This window comes from Thalassophryne amazonica, chromosome 4 (assembly GCF_902500255.1).
Source record: "Thalassophryne amazonica chromosome 4, fThaAma1.1, whole genome shotgun sequence".
Taxonomy (NCBI): Eukaryota; Metazoa; Chordata; class Actinopteri; order Batrachoidiformes; family Batrachoididae; genus Thalassophryne; species Thalassophryne amazonica.
In genome coordinates, this window is record NC_047106.1 from 142,575,784 (window position 1) to 142,599,990 (window position 24,207).

General features: G+C 45.3%; 1 protein-coding gene across 2 annotated transcripts in view; it reads right to left on the minus strand.

Moving 5' to 3' along the window:
* The window catches only part of rffl (ring finger and FYVE-like domain containing E3 ubiquitin protein ligase), a 128,806-nt gene that overhangs the window by 56,462 nt on the left and 48,137 nt on the right, over positions 1–24,207 (minus strand). For both annotated transcript variants that reach the window (XM_034168700.1, XM_034168699.1), the window contains exons 4-6: positions 23,358–23,606; positions 23,059–23,260; positions 17,520–17,543 (exon numbers count right to left, since the gene is read on the minus strand). In XM_034168700.1, coding sequence (XP_034024591.1) covers positions 17,520–17,543; positions 23,059–23,260; positions 23,358–23,606 — 475 coding nt within the window. The remainder of the gene's footprint in view (positions 1–17,519; positions 17,544–23,058; positions 23,261–23,357; positions 23,607–24,207) is intronic.

Genomic DNA, 24,207 nt, shown 5'->3' on the forward strand with positions numbered 1-24,207 from the left:
CAACAGTCCGGGGTCTCCATTGTCGTATTTTGCGCTTCATAATGTGTTACACATTTTCAATGGGTGACAGGTCTGGACTGCAGGCAGGCCAGTCTAGTACTCTTTTACTATGAAGCCACGCTGTTGTAACACATGCAGAATGTGGCTTGGCATTGTCTTGCTGAAATAAACAGGGACGTCCCTGAAAAAGACGTTGCTTGGATGGCAGCATGTGTTGCTCCAAAACCTGTTTGTACCTTTCAGGATTGATGGTGCCATCACAGATGTGTAAGCTGCCCATGCCATGGGCACTAAGACACCCCCAAATCATCACAGATGCTGGCTTTTGAACTTTGCACTATTTACTCTTTTGTCCAGAGGACACGACATCCATGATTTGCAAAAACAATTTGAAATGTGGACTCATCAGACCACAGCACACTTTTCCACTCTGCGTCTGTCCATTTCAAATGAGCTCGGGCCCAGAGAAGGCAGCGGTGTTTCTGGATGTTGTAGATTTATGGCTTTCGCGTTGCATGGTAGAGTTTTAACTTGCACATGTAGATGTAGCGACGAACTGTGTTAACTGACAATGGTTTTCTGAAGTGTTCCTGAGCCCACCTGGTAAGATCCTTTACACAATGATGTCAGTTTTTAATGCAGTGCCACCTGAGGGATCAAAGGTCACGGGCATTCAATTTTGGTTTGTTGGCCTTGCCGCTTACGTGTAAAAAGTTCCGAATTAGAATCACCTTTATTGTCATTAAATAGCAATCAGCACAATGAAATTTTCTTGTGCATCCTCAAAAACAATGCCCACCCTCACACAAAACTTACCCACACACATACTTCAATAAATATTAAAAACATCAGAAGATATTTTTTTTGGGGGGGGGGGGGGTGAGGCAAGCTCAAAGACAAACATAACTTGTATTGCACTGATCCCACATCATCATTGTCCCATATTGCACTTATCCCTCTAAAACATCATTTAAAATACCCAACTTTAATTTTTTTTAGTCTTGTGGTGTGGGCTTTGAAGGCCCAATAACACCCGACCAATGGAAGCAAAGAAAAAAGGTAGTGTGAGGGGTATGTTCCGTCCTGCAGGTGGAGGCAGCAAGTCCTAAAAATATTCTCCAGATTCTCTGAATCTTTTGATTATATTATGGACTGTAGATGATGGAATCCCTAAATTCCTTGCAACTGAATGTGGAAAAACATTGTTTTTAACCCCCTACCACCTGCCTCATTTTGGCTTGTCAGTATCTCACAAATAAAAAGTGAAACTTCCCATCGATGGGATATACAGGTTTAGAAGGGGTTAAACTGTTGGACTATTTTTTCATGCAGTTGTTCACAAAGTGGTGATCCTCACCCCATCTTTGCTTGTGAACAGCTGAGCCTTTTGGGGATGCTCCTCTTATACCCAATCATGACACTCACCTGTTTCCAATTAACCCTACTGGGTCTAAGGCCTTTTTTGGCCATTTCTCTCGCCTGGACTTTTTTTTTTTTATTATTATACTGTTATACCAACCCCTTATGAGCCACAATCAAGTAGTATATACCCTTTTTTCAGGAAAAGCTAAATTTTCATAATATACACACTTTGTTCCATTTGCATGAAGGTAGAAAAAGGTATAGAACAAGAAATGCAAAGGAAAAATTTAGGCGAAAAATAAATCTTACAAATTTTTTATGTAAAAACACTAAACACCAATGAATAAGCAAAGTCACAGCTGACATATGATCTTGGAGGTCAACTTGACCAATGTGCAAAATTGTGAATTTCTGGAATAAGTAACAAAAAATTTTTTTTCAATAAATAAAAAAAAAGGTGACTCGGTGTGGTGGTACTCAAACAAACAGTTCCTGTCAGCCACCAGGCACAGACGGACATCACATAGGAAACACTTGGGTGGGTGGGGATTCTTCAGGCTGGACAGGAGATATAGGTGGAGATTCTTGAGGCTCATCATTAAAACAAAAGAGAAATAAGTTACTTTGTGTATCTTGTAATACCTCTCATTATACTGTTAGTATAGTATAACAATATATCATTTACACTGTAATCTCACAAAGACAAATCAGCAAAATTATTGACTTCATCCCGCAGGGGCCACACTTAAGTACCCCCATCCCCCCAGGCAAAAGGTGTGAAAAAGTGGGACAGACAGGAACAAAGGAGCTCCAAGTAAACTCCCAAAGTAAAACTACAATCTTAGCTTTTACAGTCAGTACCCATACATTACAGTATGTGTGCATACTAGTGTAGAATCACTAAAATGTGAGTTTCACAGAGTCTGTTCACATAACAAATGCATAGACACATGTTCATATTGTTTACAGTGCTGGGCAGAGGAAAACTGCATATTCTCCAATAGAAAAAAACATACACTCAGAACAACATAATGCACTGCTGTTTATCACAATTTACTACAGATATAATAGTTTTACTGCACTTCTTATTACCTATAATAATTTGGATACTCACTCCTCAACTGGATCCAAACGCACGAGATAGTCCAGCTCCTCGTCGCTGTAAAAATTCTCATCACCCGATGAGCCTGACTCAACATTGCTGTCGTCAAAAATCTGCTGCAAAGCTTCCTGGACGGTGAAAGTTTTTTTTGCCATTCTTGCTTATTCCCAAGAAAAAGTATATCAGATGGTTGTGCGCAGCTTTGCACGTAAAGGCACCGGGGAGCATGGAGACACTTCCTTATTTTATCATAGCAACCGAGTCCAGAGCCGTTTCTGGTTCGTGACGTCATTACCATCACTGTACTGTGTTTGTGCCGTGTATAACTGTGCATGATATACTTTGATATAGACTTATTATTTTTATGATTTGATTGCATTTATAGCCGTAAAAAGTGTCCGCTGAGTGACTACACGTGTACAGAGTCGAAGGAGATCATTCTCTTGTTGACAAACAACCTTTGTCATGAGTATGATATGTTAAGTTGATAGCGTCTACGGATCAAAAGATACACGCGAAAATGTAAAGCATACTCACTGAGGTCGTATATGACCTTGTCGACCTCCGGGGGTTAACCTGTTCACGTGCGGAATGTTCCAAACAGGTGTTCTTTGAGCATTCATCAACTTTCCCAGTCTTTTGTTGCTCCTGTCCCAGCTTTTTTTAAATGTGTTGCAGGCATCCATTTCAAAATGAGCACATATTTGCACAAAAACAATAAAGTTTATCAGTTTGAACATTAAATATCTTGTCTTTGTGGTGAATTCAATTGAATATAGGTTGAAGAGTATTTGCAAATCATTGTATTCTGTTTTTATTTACATTTTACACAACGTCCCAACTTCACTGGAATTGGGGTTAGGGTTAGATGATTTTTCATATTTGTCATCTGCAAAGTTCTAAAACCTCTTCATGAACGCACTGGATTAATTTATCATCATGTTTTTTTCTGGCCTCTACATTTGCTTCATGGCTTCCTTTGAATCGGGGGATTATTATATTCAGCTCTCCGTTTTCTTTTTCTTCTCGCTCTGCTTCCTATGTTTGTCCATGCAGTCTATATTTGACATTTGCTCGGACTGTTCTTTTTATGCTCTGTGTTGTTACTTGAGAGGTCTCATTTCCAGGACCTGCGTCAGCCTGGTTGGTGGCGATATCAAGTTCCTTTTGAACCTCCTTTGCAGTCTGCACACTTACATTCTTCAAATATCAGTTTCTTGCTTCTTTATTTGAAAGATATGGTTCCAGTTCCAAGTCCATTTTTTGTAACTGATTGACCAAATCTTATCTTTAACTAAAACCACACACACTGCTGACATTTTGATTACAGTGTTTATCTCTTAATTTTCTTCAAAGCTGAACATATGTATTCTGTCTACAAGTTTTCACAAGCACTGCCCTAAATGTACCCCCCAGTGTTCACAATCGGTGCCCAAAAAGTGTGTGTGTGTGTGTGTGTGTGTGTATGTATATATATATATATATATATATATATATATATATATATACACACACACACACACACACACACACACACACACACACACACACACACACACACACACACACACACACACACACACACACACACTCGGGAGGAGCTCGGAGTCGAGCCGCTGCTCCTCCACGTCGAAAGGAGTCAGTTGAGGTGGCTCGGGCATCTTTTCCGGATGCCCCCTGGACGCCTCGCTGGAGACGTGTTCCAGGCACGTCCCATTGGGAGGAGGCCCCGGGGAAGACCCAGGACACGCTGGAGGGACTACATCTCTCGGCTGGCTTGGGAACTGGGGGAGGTGTGTGTGGATCGGGAGGTCTGGGCGGCTTTGCTTGAGCTGCTGCCCCCGCGACCCGACTCCGGATAAAGCGGAAGAAAATGGATGGATTGTTGTGAAAGTGTAGTGACATGGACCCACAACAGGGGGCGTAAATGAACAGACAATAGAAGGAGTTAAATTTGAACACTTTACTGTTGTGAATGCCACAACCACACACAGCCGATTATAGAATAAATACAAAGTCAATGGATAAAGGTGTCGTGTGGGCAGGCTTGACGATAGGAGACGTCCGTCTAGAGAAGAACCGGAACCACACGATTTCCTCCGCCACCGAACCCGAAGGATACTGGTCCAGGATGAAGCTCCTCTTCACCCAAGAGCGTTCTTCGGGTCCATAGCCGTCCCAGTCCACCAAATATTGGAAACCCCGGCCCATTCGACGGACGTCCCGGACCGGGTGTACAGAGGGGTGAGGTGTGATGTGGTTTCAATCTTGAAACGTGGAATACTGGATGGATCCGCAGTGAGGCTGGGAGTTGGAGCCTCACTGCGGCGGGACTGAGGACCTTGAGGATCTTGAAGGGCCCTATGTGCCGGTCCTTCAGTTTGGAGGAATCCACCTAGAGGGGAATGTCCCTTGTGGATAGCCACACTTCCTGCCCGGGCCGATATGCGGGGGCCGGGGACCGTCGACGGTCTGCATGGGTCTTTGCCCTCGTCCGGGCCCTCAACAAGGCCGAACGGGCGGTGCGCCACACCCGACGGCATCTCCGCAGGTGGGCCTGGACCGAGGGTACACCGACCTCTCCCTCCACCACAGGAAACAAAGGGGGCTGGTACCCCAGACACACCTCGAACGGGGAGAGGCCGGTGGCAGAGGACACTTGGCTGTTATGCGCATACTCGATCCAGGCCAGGTGTTCACTCCAAGCCGTCGGGTGTGCGGATGTGGTACATCGCAGGGCCTGCTCCAGCTCTTGGTTAGCCCGTTCAGCCTGTCCGTTGGTCTGAGGGTGATACCCAGACGAGAGGTTCACGGTTGCCCCCAACTCCCGGCAGAAACTTCTCCAAACCTGCGAGGAAAACTGGGGACCACGATCTGAGACGATGTCTGTTGGTATCCCATGCAGACGTACGACATGGTGGACCAGGAGATCCGCTGTCTCCTGGGCCGACGGGAGCTTCGGGAGGGCCACGAAGTGGGCCGCTTTGGAGAACCGGTCCACTATCGTGAGGATGGTGGTGTGCCCCCGGGACGGCGGGAGGCCCGTGACGAAATCCAGACCAATGTGGGACCAGGGGCGATGAGGCACAGGAAGCGGCTGAAGGAGTCCCTGTGCCTTTTGGTGGTCCGCCTTGCCCCTGGCGCAGGTGGTGCAGGCCTGGATGTAAGCCCGGACGTCAGCCTCCAGGGACGCCCACCAGAAGCGCTGCCGGACCACTGCCACGGTCCTACGCACCCCTGGGTGGCAGGAGAGCTTGGACCCGTGACAGAAGTCCAGGACGGCAGTCCTGGCTTCTGGTGGGACGTATAGTTTGTTCTTTGGCCCTGTTCCGGGATCCGGGCTCCGTGCCAGGGCCTCCCGGACGGTCTTCTCCACGTCCCAGGTAAGGGTGGCCACGATCGTGGACTCCGGTACGATGGGTTATGGTGGATCCGACAGCTCGGTTTTGACTTCATGTTCATGCACCAGGGACAAGGCATCCGACCTCTGGTTCTTGGTCCCGGGGTGGTAGGTGATTCGGAAGTCAAAACGGCTGAAGAACAGTGACCAGCGGGCTTGCCTGGGGTTCAGCCACCTGGCGGTCCGATATACTCCAGGTTCCGGTGGTCAGTAAAAACCGTGAATGGCACTGACGCTCCCTCCAACATGTGTCTCCACTCCTCAAGAGCCTCTTTCACCGCTAGGAGTTCTCGATTGCCCACGTCATAGTTCCGTTCTGCTGGGCTCAACCTGCGGGAGAAATAGGCACACGGGTGAAGAACCTTATCGGTCTCTCCGCTCTGGGATAGCACGGCTCCTATCCCTGAGTCAGAGGCGTCTACTTCAACCACAAACTGGCGACTGGGATCGGGCTGCACCAAGACGGGTGCAGTCGAGAAGCGCTGTTTCAACTCCCTGAACGCGGCATCGCACCGATCCGACCAGGTGAAGGGAACTTTTGGTGAGGTCAGGGCTGTCAGGGGGCTAACTACCTGACTATACCCCTTAATGAACCTCCTGTAAAAAATTTGCGAAGCCGAGGAACTGTTGCAGCTTCCTACGGCTCGTAGGTTGGGGCCAGTCTCTCACCGCCGCGACCTTGGCCGGATCCGGGGCGACGGAGTTGGAGGAGATGATAAACCCCAGGAAGGACAAAGAGGTGCGATGAAACTCACACTTCTCGCCCTTCACAAACAGCCGGTTCTCCAACAACCGCTGCAGGACCTGACGTACATGCCGTACATGAGTCTCAGGGTCCGGAGAAAAAATGAGTATATCGTCCAGATACACGAAGACGAATCGGTGCAGGAAGTTCCGCAAAACGTCATTTACCAAACCTTGGAACGTCGCGGGGGCGTTAGTGAGGCCGAACGGCATGACCAGGTACTCAAAATGACCTAACGGGGTGTTGAATGCCGTCTTCCACTCGTCTCCCTTCCGGACCCGAACTAGGTGATATGTGTTCCTAAGATTCAGCTTTGTGAATATTTTGGCTCCATGCAGGGGGGTGAACACCGAATCCAACAAAGGCAACGGGTATCGGTTGCGAACCGTGATCTCGTTCAGCCCCCGATAATCAATGCATGGACGAAGACCGCCATCTTTCTTGCCCACAAAAAAGAAACCTGCACCCATCGGGGAGGTGGAGTTCCGGATCAGCCCGGCAGCTAATGAGTCCCGGATGTAGGTCTCCATTGATTCGCGCTCAGGTCGTGAGAGGCTGTACAGCCTTGCTGGACGGGAACTCAACACCCGGAACCAAATCAATGGCACAATCATACGGACGGTGCGGGAGAAGGGTGAGTGCCAGATCCTTGCTGAAGACGTCAGCAAGATCGTGGTACTCAACCGGCACCGCCGTCAGATTGGGAGGGACTTTGACCTGCTCCTTAGCATGTAAACCGGGAGGAACCGAGGATCCTAAACACACCCGATGGCAGGTTTCGCTCCACTGAACCACTACCCCAGACGGCCAATCAATCCGGGGATTGTGTTTCAACATCCACGGGAAACCCAAAATCACCCGGGAGGTAGAAGGAGTCACAAAAAACTCGATCTTCTCCCGATGATTTCCAGACACCACCAGAGTTACAGGTCATGTCTTGTGCGTGATTAAAGGGAGAAGGGTGACATCTAGTGCCCGCACCTGCAATGGCGAAGGAAGCGCCACCAGAGGGAGCCCTACCTCCCTTGCCCATCTGCTGTCTAGCAGATTCCCTTCTGACCCCGTGTCCACCAGTGCTGGGGCTTGAAGAGTTAAATCCCCGCTCAGGATTGTAACTGCGAGTCGTGTGGCAATATGTGTGTGTCCCACGTGAATGTTATGACCCCTCCTTAGCCCAGTCTCTAAGGGCAGGTGTTGTCGTTGTGGCCGTTTGGGGCAGTTTTTCTGTATGTGCTCTTTTGAGCTGCAGATAAAACACTCCCCGCGGACCAGCCTCCTCATTCTGTCATCTGTTCTCATTTTGGCCCTGTGCGTTTCCCTAGCAATGTCAGCAGGGGGAGCTGTTGCCCCACAGAGCGCTGCAGCTGTGGAGCGTGGGGAGGGCGGAACCTTTCCGACCCCGGAAGGGAGAGGGACGGCGCGTACCCGGCCACGTCCTTCGTCTCACTCCCGACGGCGTTCCTCCAACCGGTTGTCTAACCATATAACAAGGTCGATAAGCCCATCTAATTCCCGCGGTTCATCCTAAGCCACCAGGTGCTCCTTCAGGACCGACGACAGTCCGTTTACGAAGGCGGCGCGGAGCGCAGCGTCATTCCAGCCGGACCTCGCAGCCGCAATGCGAAAGTCGACTGCATAAGCGGCTGCGCTCCGGCGTCCCTGTCTCATTGACAGCAGCACAGTTGAAGCGGTCTCTCCCTTGTTAGGGTGATCAAACACGGTTTTGAACTCCCTCACAAACCCAGTGTACGTATGAAAGAGCTGTGAATTTTGCTCCCAAAGCGCCGTAGCCCAAGCGCGTGCCTCTCCTCGAAGCAGATTAATTACATAGGCTACTTTACTAGCATCAGACGCGTACATTACGGGACGTTGTGCAAAGACGAGCGAACACTGCATGAGAAAGTCCGCGCACGTCTCCACACAACCTCCGTACGGCTCTGGGGGGCTTATGTATGCTTCAGGGGATGGTGGGAGGGGTTGTTGAACGACCACTGGAACATTCATATCCTGCACAGGGTCGGCAGGAGGAGGAGCTGCAGCAGCGCCCTGAGCGCTCGCTGCCACCTGTGCGGAGAGAGCCTCCACCCTGCGGTTCAGGAGGATGTTTTGCTCGGTCATCTGATCCAACCGAGCCGTAAAGGCGGTGAGGATGTGCTGCAACTCACCAATCACGCCTCCTGCAGACGCCTGTGCACCCTGCTCTCCCATTGGCCATTCAATCGCTGGGTGACGCCCCTCGGAGTCCATGACGCTGGCCGAGATATCCTGTTGTGAAAGTGTAGTGACACGGACCCACAACAGGGGGCGTAAATGAACGGACAATAGAAAGAGTTAAATTTGAACACTTTACTGTTGTGAATGCCACAACCACACACAGCCGATTATAGAATATATACAAAGTCAATGGATAAAGGTGTCGTGTGGGCAGGATCGACGATAGGAGACGTCCGTCTAGAGAAGAACCGGAACCACACGATTTCCTCCGCCACTGAACCCGAAGGATACTGGAGCCGCCAGGTCCCGAGTCCCTCAGGTGGCCACCGTCTCCGTGTGTCGGATCTGGTACTGCTGGCGAAGAGCAAAGACAGTCAAGTGTGGGTGCGTGTACACCCAGTAACAACAACGGTGGGAATTCCACCTCCACCTCTAACACACACTCGTGCAGCGTCTGTCTATTCACTTATCTGGCGGAAAGCAGAGCAAAGCAGTCGCGGCCCATGCCGGTCCTCCGGGGAGACAGCTGCAACAATGTATCTACTGGAATCAATATCGGAATATTCAGGCTGAGAGTATTACCTCCGTAGAAGAACGATATCTCGGCAACGTGGTGGAGGTGTCATCCTGCTTTTATCCGGGGTGAAGTGCAGATGATCGGTGACAGCTGTCATAGTTGATGAGTGACAGCTGTCACCTCGGCTGTTCCTGTGAGGCGGCAGCGCCCTCTCGTGCCTGAAGCCCGCACTTCAGGCAGGGCGCCCTCTGGTGGTGGGCCAGCAGTACCTCCTCTTCTGGCGGCCCACACAACATGGATGGATGGATGGATGGATGGATATACAACCCCTGGCAAAAATTATGGAATCACCGGCCTCGGAGGATGTTCATTCAGTTGTTTAATTTTGTAGAAAAAAAGCAGATCACAGACATGACACAAAACTAAAGTCATTTCAAATGGCAACTTTCTGGCTTTAAGAAACACTATAATAAGTGAGGAAAAAAAATTGTGGCAGTCCGTAACGGTTACTTTTTTAGACCAAGCAGAGGGAAAAAAATATGGAATAACTCAATTCTGAGGAATAAATTATGGAATCATGAAAAACAAAAGAACGCTCCAACACATCACTAGTATTTTGTTGCACCACCTCTGGCTCTTATAACAGCTTGCAGTCTCTGAGGCATGGACTTAATGAGTGACAAACAGTACTCTTCATCAATCTGGCTCTAACTTTCTCTGATTGCTGTTGCCAGATCAGCTTTGCAGGTTGGAGCCTTGTCATGGACCATTTTCTTCAACTTCCACCAAAGATTTTCAATTGGATTAAGATCCGGACTATTTGCAGGCCATGACATTGACCCTATGTGTCTTTTAGCAAGGAATGTTTTCACAGTTTTCGCTCTATGGCAAGATGCATTATCATCTTGAAAAATGTTTTCATCATCCCCAAACATCCTTTCAATTGATGTGATAAGAAAAGTGTCCAAAATATCAACGTAAACTTGTGCATTTAGTGATGATGTAATGACAGCCATCTCCCCAGTGCCTTTACCTGACATGCAGCCCCATATCATCAATGACTGTGGAAATTTACATGTTCTCTTCAGGCAGTCATCTTTATAAATCTCATTGGAATGGCACCAAACAAAAGTTCCAGCATCATCACCTTGCCCAATGCAGATTCAAGTTTCATCACTGAATATGACTTTCATCCAGTCATCCACAGTCCACGATTGCTTTTCCTTAGCCCATTGTAACCTTGTTTTTTTCTGTTTAGGTGTTAATGATGGCTTTTGTTTAGCTGTTCTGTATGTAAATCCCATTTCCTTTAGGCGGTTTCTTACAGTTCGGTCACAGACGTTGACTCCAGTTTCCTCCCATTCATTCCTCATTTGTTTTGTTGTACATTTTCGATTTTTGAGACATATTGCTTTAAGTTTTCTGTCTTGATGCTTTGATGACTTCCTTGGTCTACCACTATGTTTGCCTTTAACAACCTTCCCATGTTGTTTGTATTTGGTCCAGAGTTTAGACACAGCTGACTGTGAACAACCAACATCTTTTACAACATTGCGTGATGATTTACCCTCTTTTAAGAGTTTGATAATCCTCTCCTTTGTCTCAATTGACATCTCTCGTGTTGGAGCCATGATTCATGTCAGTCCACTTGGTGCAACAGCTCTCCAAGGTGTGATCACTCCTTTTTAGATGCAGACTAATGAGCAGATCTGATTTGATGCAGGTGTTAGTTTTGGGGATGAAAATTTACAGGGTGATTCCATAATTTATTCCTCAGAATTGAGTGAGTCCATATTTTTTTCCCTCTGCTTGGTCTAAAAAAGTAACCGTTACTGACTGCCACAATTTTTTTTTTCCTGATTTCTTATAGTGTTTCTTAAAGCCAGAAAGTTGCCATTTGAAATGACTTTAGTTTTGTGTCATGTCTGTGATCTGCTTTTTATCTACAAAATTAAACAACTGAATGAACATCCTCCGAGGCCGGTGATTCCATAATTTTTGACAGGGGTTGTGTATATATATATATATATATATATATATATATATATATATACACACATATATATATATATACATATATATACACACACATATATATATATATATATATATATATATATATACATACATATATATACACATATATATATATACATATACATACACGAGGGTAGGCTGAAAAGGTCTAAGGCTGACTATGATGCAGTTGTCGAATTTAACAAATTCAAGCTTATTTTTCTACATAGTCTCCCTGTAACTCCACTTCCAGCGGTGCTTGAGTGGCACAGAAGCTTTCATCTTGAGAGTCAAAATAGTCCTCAACGGCAGCCATCACCTCATCGTTGCTCCGATAGTGCTTCCCAGCCAAGTTTATTTCAGGTTTAGTTTGCCAATTCAGGGGGAGTATGGTGGGTGATCTACCAGTTCGAATCCACACTCGTGGATAGTGGCCATGGCCACTGTTGACTTGTGAGCTGGGGCATTGTCTTGATGGAACAGCACCCCTTTCGTCAGCTTTCCTGGTTGCTTCTTTTTGATAGCCTCGCGTAACTGTCTCAGTAGATTAGAATAGTACTGTCCATTTATGGTTTGTCCCTTTTCAAGATAGTCCACGAACACAATGCCCTTGGCATCCCAGAAAACTGAAACCATGACCTTCCCCACAGACAAAACGACCATGGCCTTCTTTGGAGGTGGTGACCTTGGGTGATTCCACTGCACTGATTGTTTTTTTTGTCTCTGGTTCAAAGTGGTGAACCCAACACTCATCCTGGGTAAGAAAACGTTCCATGTAATTGGCTGGATCCTCTTTAAATTGCGCCAAGTTTGCCTTCGACATGACTAGCCTGGTGCGTTTCTGATCAGGCGTCAGAAGACGTGGCACCCGCCGAGCTGACACCTTTGACATTCCAAGTTCATCATGCAGAATGTGTTAATTTCTCTCACGGGATATTCCCACAGCATCTGCTAGCTGATTAATCGTCGATCATCTGTCGTCCATCACCATTTCATGAACAAGGTCAATGTTTTTCTGGGTTGTGGCTGTTGAAGGCCGCCCAGACCTTGGGTCGTCTTCAAGGCTCTCTCTGCCCTCTTAAATTCAGCTGTCCACTTCTGCACTGTAGATATGGAGGAAGCTTCATCCCATAATGTAGCAACCACATCCGCATGAATGTCCTTGGGCTTTAACCCCTTCTTATGCAGGTACTTAATCACACCGCGATGCCAGATTTTGTCCAGTTTTGCCGTTTCCCTCTACCACGAACTGTCAAACTTGGCTATGAACCATAAACTACCTCACAACCTGGAAGAAAATAACACAGTCATCAAAAGAGTTGAACTTAATGCATGCCAAGTTTTATTGAAATGGCATTTCTCGTTCTTAATAAGCCTTAGAACTTTTCAGCCTACCCTCGTACACCACAAAAACAAGATATTTAATGTTCAAACGGATAAACTTTTTTGTTTTTGTGCAAATATCTGATCATTTTGAAATTAACTTAATGCAACTGACGACATGGAGAAATCTGTGGGTCTGCTCACAGAATTTCCAGTTTGGCATGAACACGCTGCTGCAATGGTAAGCAGACCACACCCTTTTGGCGACCAAATTACTTACAAAAAAATAAACCATGCAAACTTTGGAATTGGATAAGAATGGGAATAATCCCCTTGTGTCTGATGATTTGCGTACATTAATGGTGGATTACACTCGCAAATAGCCGTTTTACTGGCATAAAACGTGCATGAAACGCTCCACTAACACGTTGCAGGTAAAACTAAATTTGCGACCGTAATCCAGCATTAACGTCCGCAAACCAAACACAACGGGGTTATTCCCCAATCTGATCCACTGTCAGTTTTGCAGGTTTTCCCACCTACAAAGAATGTAGAGGTCTGTATTTTTTATCGTAGGTACACTTCAACTGTGAGAGACAGAATCTAAAAAAAAAAAAAAACCTTCAGAAAATCAGATCGCATGATTTTTAAATAATTAATTTGCATTTTACTGCATGAAATAAGTATCTGATCACCAACCAGCAAGAATTCTGTCTCACAGACCTGTTAATTTTTCTTTAAGAAGCTCTCTTATTCTGCACTCTTTACCTGTATTAATTGCACCTGTTTGAACTTGTTACCTGTATAAAAGACACCTGTTCACACACACAATCAATCACACCCCAACCTGTCCACCATAGCCAAGACCAAAGAGCTGTCTAAGGACACCAGGGCCAAAACTGTAGACCTGCTCAAGGCTGGGATGGACTACAGGACAACAGGCAAGCAGCTTGGTAGAAGACAACAACTGTTATGATTATTTATCAGAAAGTGGAAGAAACACAAGATGACTGTCAATCTCCCTCGGCCTGGGATTCCATACAAGATCTCACCTCGTGGGGTAAGGATGATTCTAAGAAAGCTCAGAACTACACAGGAGGACCTGGTCAATGACCTGAAGAGAGCTGGGACCACAGTCACAAAGATTACATCAGTAACACATGATGCTGTCATGGTTTAAAATCCTGCAGGGCAGCAAGGTCCCCCTGCTCAAGCCAGGCCCGTTTGAAGTTCACCAGTGACCATCTGGATGATCCAGAGGAGACATGGGAGAAGGTCATGTGGTCAGATGAGACCAGAATAGAGCTTTTTGGTATCAACTCCACTTACCATGTTTAGAGGATGAGAACAACCCCAAGAAAACCATCCCAACCGTGAAGCATGGGGGTGGAAACATCATACTCTGGGGGCGCTCTTCTGCAAAGGGGACAGGACAATTGCACCGTATTGACGGGAGGATGGATGGGGTCATGTATTGCGAGATTTTGGCAAACAACCTCCTTCCTTCAGTAAGAGAATTGAAGATGGGTCATGGCTGGGTCTTCTAGCATGACAATGACCCCAAACACACAGCCAGGGCAACTAAGGAGGGACTCCGTAAGAAGCATTTCAAGGTCCTGGAGTGGCCTGGCCAGTCTCCAGACCTGAACTCAATAGAAAATTTTTGGAGGGAGCTGAAACTCCAAACCTGAAAGATGTAGAGAAGATCTGTATGGATGAGTTGATGAGTGGACGAAAATCCCTGCTGCAAGGGGTGCAAACCTGGTGAAGAACTACAGGATCAAATACTTATTTCATGCAATAAAATGCAAATTAATTATTTAAAAATCATACAATGTGATTTTCTGAATTTTTTTCGATTCTGTCTCACAGTTGAAGTGAATCCAGTACAATGACAAAGACTGGGCCATTGTGTCAGATCCTCAGATATCAGATGACCTCTAAAGCACTCTGCTGGTATTGGTTACTGAGAATCAGGTATAGTGCAGCAGATAAGACAATATTTACAGAGGAATCCTTCAAATGGTGATGCAAGCACCAGATATTATTTGTCTGATCATAAATATTTCAAAAAGCTTCAGTGCTTCAATGCGCGTCAGCTAGCAGATGCCAAACATTGTGTGAAGGCAGTGACGCTTTTTTTTTTAAGGTTCAGCCTTTGAGTTTTTTAAGAATTATGTCAAAAAAATTATTTTCTTGAGCACCACTATCATTTTATTTATTAGCTGTTAAATAATGGATTTATATAAAAAGAAAAAGCATAGCACACTCAAAATATTGATGTACTGCCGCTGTTTTATTTCATAATAACGTTTCGGCCAAAGGCCTTCGTCAGATTGCAGCTTCAGTTGGACCAACATCAGCGGCAGGACATCAATATTTTGAGTGTGCTATGCTTTTTCTTTTTATTTGAGTTACTATTTCTGCATATGCACCTCAGCAGAGGATCTTGGTGTGCATTTTTTACCTACTTAAATAATGGATTTATAACATGATTTTTGCCAATATGATCCCAATTCACACAGTCTGAAAACAATTTAGAATTTCAACACCTGAAGGGGAGAAAGTGAAGCTGTTCGATACTATGACGTACATTTGGTAGTGGCATCATAGATCACAGCGGGAAACACTGCGCGACATCAGCTAACTGATCCCTCAAACAAAATAAAACCATGATGACAGAAAACGCTCTGAAACACCTCATTTTGTCAGGGTTTGACTTTGGTTTTCTGTTTTCATCTCTTTTCTCTGATCTGTTTCTTATTTTTTCGTATTTTATTGGTTTTTGTTTGTTTATTCTCTTGCTGGTGTTTTTTTCTGCTTGGGTCTGTCTGTCTCTGTCTCTCTTGGTTCTTGGTGATGGGTGTTTTCTCTCTCTCTCTCTCTCTCTCTCTCTGGCCACACCCTGGTTCTGGTGCTTTCCGTGCACACCTGTTTTCTGATTAGCTGATTATCACCTGGGGTCATACGAGCTCACTGGGCGTGTTCGCTCGTGGTAAGTTTGTGGTGCCTTGTGCCTTCATTCCAGCTCTGTACCTGCGTTCCTTAGTCCTGTCTGCCTCCTTGTGCATTGCTGACCTCCAGCCTGTTGCAACCACCAGTAAAGCCTTTTAATATCCAGAGCTGTTTGTTCGAGCCGTGTATTTGTGCTCTATAAATCTAATGTGTGTCTCATATATTTCACAAATGTGAGTGAGAAATAAACACTTCTTAATCTTTTTGCAACCATATAAAACTCTCTGAAATCATTTTACAGACATCTTATGCATGTTTGCGCGCATGCCTCATTTTTGTGAATCACACAAGGTCAAAGGTAATTTCAAACCCCACACATGCCCACGTGCGCTTCCTCCTGCAGTCCGTCGTCATGACGACAGCATTAAAAGAAAAATAAAATATTCACTGCCGTGTTTCCTGTGGGGATCCACGGGCTCTGGATTAAGTTGTGTTTATAAAATAGGTAACTGAGATTTTTCAAGGGTAGTAATAAATTAAACAAAGTTTCTATAATGAGTTTGAATGGTGTGTGAGTCCAGAATAGTTTTAGAACCTTATTAGACCTCAAGAGTTTTTAGAAGAACTCAACACTTTTCTTTCCTGTTAATTGTGTGTTTTTTAATGTTAATTTACTGTCTTAATGTGATTTAAGTTGTTTAGCTTCTTGTTATCATATACACACTATTATTATTTTTATTATTATTATATTTCTATTTTGTCATTTGATTTTTTAAATGGACCACAATGGAAATGAGTGTTTTCACTTTCTTGTGTCATCCATGTATTTTTTTATGTATTTGCAATTAAATGAAGTCACTCACCACACTCACACTTAAAAAAAAAAAAAAAAAAGATGCCTTACCGCCACGGCGTGCGATTCCAGAATATAGTTACCAACATCCATTACTCAGTGTTGTTAGCTAATATCTGTAGCTTCTCCAATAATATTAGTCCTGTCAACTTTCCGTTTTTTGCAGCGTTCATCGTTGACCCAAAATACATAAACATACCAAACGGCAAATGTCAGCTCTCCAGTTTTTGTGTGATCAAAGCCAAACAAACACACAGACAAACGCACACAAAGGCCACTTGGATATTATAATAATCATTATTATGACTTTACCGGGGCGTTGCAAGGCTTGTATCGTAGATTTATGTCGACACTATCTGGCTATACCCGCCCGCTGTGCGTAAACAAATGACGTCATAGCGCGCACAGCCCAAGAACTGTCCGCAGAGGAAAAAAAAACTGTCCACAAAGGAAAAGACAAAAAGGCGTGAAGTGTGTGTTGGTCCCAATATGGATATTCCGGATGATTTTCTCATGGATAGTACAATGAACAGCAGCTAAAGCAGCCAGCTTGATGAGGATGTACTGATGAATTTGGAGAGCAGCACGCGCCAGCAGACACGACAAAAGTTAAAGTGAGCCAACTTTTTATGTACGCGTTACATGTTGTGTATCTCAGTAAAAAGTGATAATGCAAATAACATGCTTTTAGAGGGCGGTTTGCCCGAGTTAGACGAGGGTGAATATCTGTCATTTTGGGCGACTGGGCATGAACGTCGGGCCTCTGAAAATGCATACCGCCCTCCAAAAGCATGTTATTGTATTATTATGGAATTCCCCCCAGATATGTATATATGTTCTCTTCACTAATATGAGCTGTAATTTGGAAACATGTTTCAAAAATAAGCTGACATTGTAATGGCTGCATCTGAGTAGAAATTAAATGTTGTCAGTTCCGTGACGCTGCACAGCTTGAAGCGATGTTACAATGATGAGTGATCAGCTGGTCATGAAATGTTCTGTGTACTTTGTACTGGAGAAAACTGATCTCACCTGAAGCGTCGATGGTGCTGGCAGCTGAAAGAGAAGAAGTTCTGTTTTATCCACTAACTTCAGGACGGGACACAGAGGAGCAAAAGTCTCACAGCTCGGACCACATGAACGCACCAATACACAACATGTGTTTAAAAAAACATGAGCTGGACATTCGTGGAACACAGCACAACCTGAGTGAGAACATGAGAAGACACCACAGGTACCTCAGCAGGACCTCTGCTCCATGATAGGTTCTCGCCACTGGTGCAGGAACTGCCAATGAACTGCACCTGGAATATTTTCTGCTCTTTTTATGCATCTTTGAAAATTCTTTCTTGTACTTTTGTTGATTTTAACTTTGTTGCTGTTTGTGTGGTCTTACAGATGGTCACCCCTCTGAGAGAAGGCCTGAGGGAGTTTTTCTTACCACTGTTGTCTACATTGCTTGCTCAGGGGTGTTGGTAAGGTCAGACCTTACTCTTGCGAAACGCGGTGGGGCGACGCACGTTGTGATCTGACATTATATAAATGACCTGACTTGAACTGCAGGAACAACACAGCAGTCACAGGTTCAACTTGAAACACAAGAAGACCCAATTCACCAGTCAAACAAAGAGCGACGAGGATGTCAAGAAGCCACCAAATGGTCTGAGAAGTCAAAATGATGCACCACAGTCCTGTTCATGGTGGGTGCCTGAACCAGCAGTCAGTTCCTATGGACTTGGATGGATCACCTTAGTTTTTAGTTAAGTGCTCATCTTTACTTCAATCTGAAACCAAAAAATCGTCTAAACAGTCAAGCACAGGCAGATCTTTCATCGGGTTCGCCACCCTTTCATTGCTTTTAGAAAGAGCAGAGCTGATACCAAATGAAAGCTGGTTATATGTGAACGGGCTATTGACTATTCGTTAATACTTGTTGATGAGCAGAGGCTAAATCCACTTTAGAAGTCATTTTCTTTCACTTAAAGTGGCTCAGACTTCTTGAGTTCTGGGTCAGGGTCAAGGTCTACATGAATCACTTCATTTACAGATAGGGTTTGGGTTATGAACAATTTGACAGAATCCAGCCGTATTTTAGCTGACCATTTAAATTTGCTCTGGCAATAATTCCGTTAGCGTAGAACTGCCCTGATAATCTCGGCGTTCTGTCTTTTTCCCTCACAGGAACAATGACTGTGTTTGAAAGGAGTGATGATTCCTAAGTCCTGTTCCTCAAGGGCAAAGGAAGGGGGCAGTTTTAATAAAACCTTGGATGGGTATCGGATTGAGTAAATACATTTGCATTGGCACCAGAAAGCAAGTCCGACTTCTTAATGAAGAATTCACAGGCTCAGTTTTTAGTGAGCACAAACTTTAATTTGCTGAATCCAGTCACAACCAGACAGCTGTAGTCCATTACCATCATCTGTACCACGGTCACTGGGACCTCCACCTTTTGACCGCCATAAGACACATCGACCGAATTGCCCCTTCAGGGCTATCTTCTTGTTGTATAAACTTAATTCCAATGAAGTTGGGATGTTGTGTGAAATGTAAATGTAAAAACAATGATTTGCAAATCCTCTTCAACCTACATTCAATTTAAAACACCACAAAGACAAGATATTTAATGTCCAAACTGATAGGCTTTTTTGTTTTTGTGCAAATATTTGCTAATTTGCTCACGTTCAATTGCAAGGAATTTAGGGTTTCCATCATCTACAGTCCATAATATAATCAGAAGATTCAGAAAATCTGGCAAACGTTCTACGAGTAAGCAGCAAAGCCGAAAACCAACACAATGTCCATGACCTTCGATCCCTCAGGCGGCACTGCGTTAAAAATCGACATCATTGTGTAAAGGATCTTACCGCGTGGGCTCAGGAACACTTCAGAAAACCAATGTCAGTTAACACAGTTCGCCGCTACATCTACAAGTGCAAGTTAAAACTCTACCATGCAAAGTGAAAGCCAAACATCAACAACATCCAGAAACGCTGCCGCTTTCTCTGGGCCTGAGCTCATTTGAAATGGACAGACGCAAAGTGGAAAAGTGTGCTGTGGTCTGATGAGTCCACATTTCAAATTGTTTTTGGAAATTATGGACAATGTGTCCTCCGGACAAAAGAGGAAAAAGAATTCCAGATTGTTACCAGCACAAAGTTAAAAAGCCAGCATCTGTGATGGCATGATGGTGTGTTAGTGCCCATGGCATGGGCAACTTACACATCTGTGATGGCACCATCAATGCTGAAAGGTACATCCAGGTTTTGGAGCAACACATGCTGCCATCCAAGCAGCGTCTTTTTCAGGGACGTCCTTGCTTATTTCAACAAGACAATGCCAAGCCACATTCTGCACGTGTTACAACAGCGTGGCTTCATCAATGTGGCCGCACGTAGCTGTGGTCACAAGGTCTCTGGTGCCTGTCGCGGCGGCTATCCCCGAACCCGGTGGTGTACGCTGGAAGTAACAGATGCCGTCAAGATAAGGAGTCCTACTTGTCTTTGTTGGTAAGTGGGACCGCGGATGCCGCTGACAGGTACCGGCAGGCCAAGTGTGCTGCAGTCCGTGCGGTCGCAGAGGCAAAAACTCGGGTCTGGGAGGAGTTCGGGGAGGCCATGAAGGAGGACTATCGGTCGGCCTCGAAGAAATTCTGGCAAACCGTCCGACGCCTCAGGAGGCGGAAGCAGCTCTCTGGATTGGCAGACCGGGGTGGTGGTCCCCCTGTTTAAGAAGGGGGACCGGAGGGTGTGTTCCAAATACAGGGGGATCACACTCCTCAGCCTCCCCGGTAAGGTCTATTCCAGAGTACTGGAGAGGAGAATTCGACCGATAGTCGAACATTGGATTCAGGAGGAGCAGTGTGGTTTTCGTCCTGGTCGCGGCACAATGGACCAGCTCTACACACTCCATCGGGTGCTCGAGGGTTCATGGGAGTTCGCCCAACCAGTCCACACGTGCTTTGTGGATCCCTCGGGGCACCCTGTGGGGGGTGCTCAAGCAGTACAGGGTCCGGGGTCCTTTGCTAATGGCTATCCAGTCCCTGTACAACCGCAGCAGGAGCTTGGTTCGCATTGCCGGTAGTAAGTCCAACCTGTTTCCAGTGCACGTTGGACTCCACCAGGGCTGCCCATTGTCACCGGTTCTGTTCATTATCTTTATGGACAGAATTTCTAGGCGCAGCCGGGTGTAGATCTGGTTTGGGAACCACAGAATCTCATCTCTGCTGTTTGCGGACAATGTGGTTCTGTTGGCTTCATCAAATCAGGCCCTTCAGCGTGTACTGGGGCGGTTTGCAGCAGTGTGAAGCGTGCGGGATGGCGCGTTAGATCAACAGACGGATCGGTGCATCGTCTGCAGTGATGCGGTCGCTGTATCGGACCATTGTGGTGAAGAGAGAGCTGAGTAGGGGGGCAAAGTTCTCGATTTAACGATTGATCTACGTTCCGACCCTCACCTATGGTCATGAGATTTGGCTCATGGCTGAAAGAACGAGATCACGAGTACAAGCGGCCGAGATGAGTTTCCTCCGCAGGGTGGCTGGGTGCTCCCTTATGCCGCGTTCACACCGGGTGCGACGCGAGCGACAGCAGAGACAGGTAGCCATGTAATCCCTATGGGACGACGCGTTTTGGCGCCAAGTAACGCAGTGCGACGGACGCGAATAAAGCGACACGAGTGAAGCGATTTGGAGCGATTGGCGCGTTTGTAGCGCGATATTGCGTTGCATCACGTCGTGTTGCCCTCCTCCCCGAGTTGAAAAAGCTTAACTTTTTCGTCTCGTCGCACCGCGATGACCAATCAGGGACTGAATATGTAGAGACGTGGAGATGTCTGGAGTTTGACTGAAGATGTGAACATGTCCTGTATCTGGTAGCAGCCTGTGAACAGGACTTATGTCTCTTTTGTCCTTTATTTCACAATTATGACAGAGTTTTTGGATTGAGCAGCAGCCCTGCAGCAGGGGGAGCAGAGTTTTTTCCTTTTACTTCTTCACGTGCGCGCGCGAGCGAATCGTCTGTGGAGAATATTTTATTAATTAACTACACAGATGTATAATAAAACAAATGGTGACTAGCATCATCACCTTGCCCAATGCAGATTCGAGATTCATCACTGAATATGACTTTCATCCAGTCATCCACAGTCCACGATTGCTTTTCCTTAGCCCATTGTAACCTTGTTTTTTTCTGTTTAGGTGTTAATGATGGCTTTCGTTTAGCTTTTCTGTATGTATGTATGTATGTAAATCCCATTTCCTTTAGGCGGTTTCTTACAGTTCGGTCACAGACGTTGACTCCAGTTTCCTCCCATTCGTTCCTCATTTGTTTTGTTGTGCATTTTCGATTTTTGAGACATATTGCTTTAAGTTTTCTGTCTTGACACTTTGATGTCTTCCTTGGTCTACCAGTATGTTTGCCTTTAACAACTTTCCCATGTTGTTTGTATTTGGTCCAGAGTTTAGACACAGCTGACTGTGAACAACCAACATCTTTTGCAACACTGCGTGATGATTTACCCTCTTTTAAGAGTTTGATAATCCTCTCCTTTGTTTCAACTGACATCTCTCGTGTTGGAGCTATGATTCATGTCAGTCCACTTGGTGCAACAGCTCTCCAAGGTGTGATCACTCCTTTTTAGATGCAGACTAATGAGCAGATCTGATTTGAAGCAGGTGTTAGTTTTGGGGATGAAAATTTACAGGGTGATTCCATAATTTATTCCTCAGAATTGAGTGATTCCATATTTTTTTCCCTCTGCTTGGTCTAAAAAAGTAACCGTTACTGACTGCCACAATTATTTTTCCTGATTTCTTATAGTGTTTCTTAAAGCCAGAAAGTTGCCATTTGAAATTACTTTAGTTTTGTGTCATGTCTGTGATCTGCTTTTTTTCTACAAAATTAAACAACTGAATGAACATCCTCCGCAGTCCAGACCTGTTGCCCATTAAAAATGTGTGGCGCATTATGAAGCACAAAATACAACAATGGAGACCCCGGACTGTTGAACAACTGAAGTCATACATCAAGCAAGAATAGGAAAGAATTCCACCTGCAAAGCTTCAACAATTAGTGTCCTCAGTTCCCAAACGCTTATCGAGTGTTGTTAGAAGGAAAGGTGATGTAACACAGTGGTAAACATACCCCTGTCCCAGCTTTTTTGAAATGTGTTGCAGGCATCCATTTCAAAATGAGCAAATATTTGCACAAAAACAATAAAGTTAATCAGTTTGAAAATTAAATATCGTCTTTGTGGTGTATTCAACTGAATATAGGTTGAAGAGGATTTGCAAGTCATTGCATTCTGTTTTTATTTACACATTTATTTTACGCAATGTCTCAACTTCATTGGAATTGGGGTTGTATGTATGCAGTGGAACACTGGCTTTAAAAAGCGGTTAACCTTGAAAACAAGGGTCAGAGAACTCCTGTGAAATAACTCTAAGTACAGAACTAGAGTTTACATCCATATCAGTCAGTTCACCATCAGTATGAAAGGAAACTTCATGAGGGATTGCCTCACTGTCATTTGCATCATCCACGGACCTCCACAGCATTTTTTGAGAACTCACCAAGTTTCTGCTGCTCCTGGTACAGCCGGGTCACTCTCTCCATTAGTTCCCATTTCTCACAGCAGCCTTTGTAGTTTACAAAGTTCCTAGCAAGGATTTCCTTCAACTGTCGGACGCTGAGCATCTCAATGTCCTCCAGACAGCTCAGGTCCGACAGCGAGGCTCTGCGGCCTGACAGATGCACCTCCTCGGCATCCATTGCCTGAAAAGACACCAACAGCACACTCTGGTTCAGTCACTGATCCAGCAGCAGTGTACAGCGTAGAGATGGTCCAGAATGTACCCTAGCTATCTGTTACCTCCTCTTCATCGTGAGCATCCACCTGAGAAAGCACGGCCTCTGAGGACGGGGCAGGAGGCTCAGGCTGTACCACAGAAACATCGGAACCTAGGTCGGGGGGGACAGGGTCGAGGCTTACAGGGGAGATGTTGGGGTTCACATCAGGGGAGTCAGATGCACCATTAGGGAAGTTGGAGATGGGGTTATCAGGAGTGTAGGTGCTGGATGGTGAGGACTGCTGACTGAGAACCAGCTCCACTAGTTCTTCCTGTACAACAAAGGTGAGGGAGGCATCAGGGAACCAATCACATGCCTGAATTTCTGAGAGACTATCTTGACACATCACAACATGTGTTCCTAAAAGAAAAAGCTGCAGCAGCAACGGAAACATCACAAATCAAAACGGATTGATGCAGACTCTCGGTGGTGGTGACAAGTAAAACAAGGACAAGTACAAACACAAAAACAAAAGAGGGGGTTTTTGAATTCAGTGCATCATCATCAAATGTGTTTAAAAATGTGCCATCTCTGTATTTTGAACCCCTAAAGGTCATTGAATTTACTGTGTTTTGAAATCAGATTTATCTGAAGGATGAAAAATATCACTGCGATGGTAAAGTTGTGTAAAGGTCACTGAATGTTTTTGTTTTTTTTCAGAATATTTGGTTCACTGTGAAAGACCGCTGTTTTGTGCAGTTCTAATGGGAAGTATAGAAGGTTCTTAATACTGTTATTTTTTTTTTATAAAGTTTAAAAAAAACTCCATGCTCCTAAATATTCATTCAAGCAATTGCATTTAATGTTTAATGTTTAAAGAGAGAGAGTGAGAGAGAGAGGGAGAAAGAGAGAGCGAGCAAGAGACAGACAGA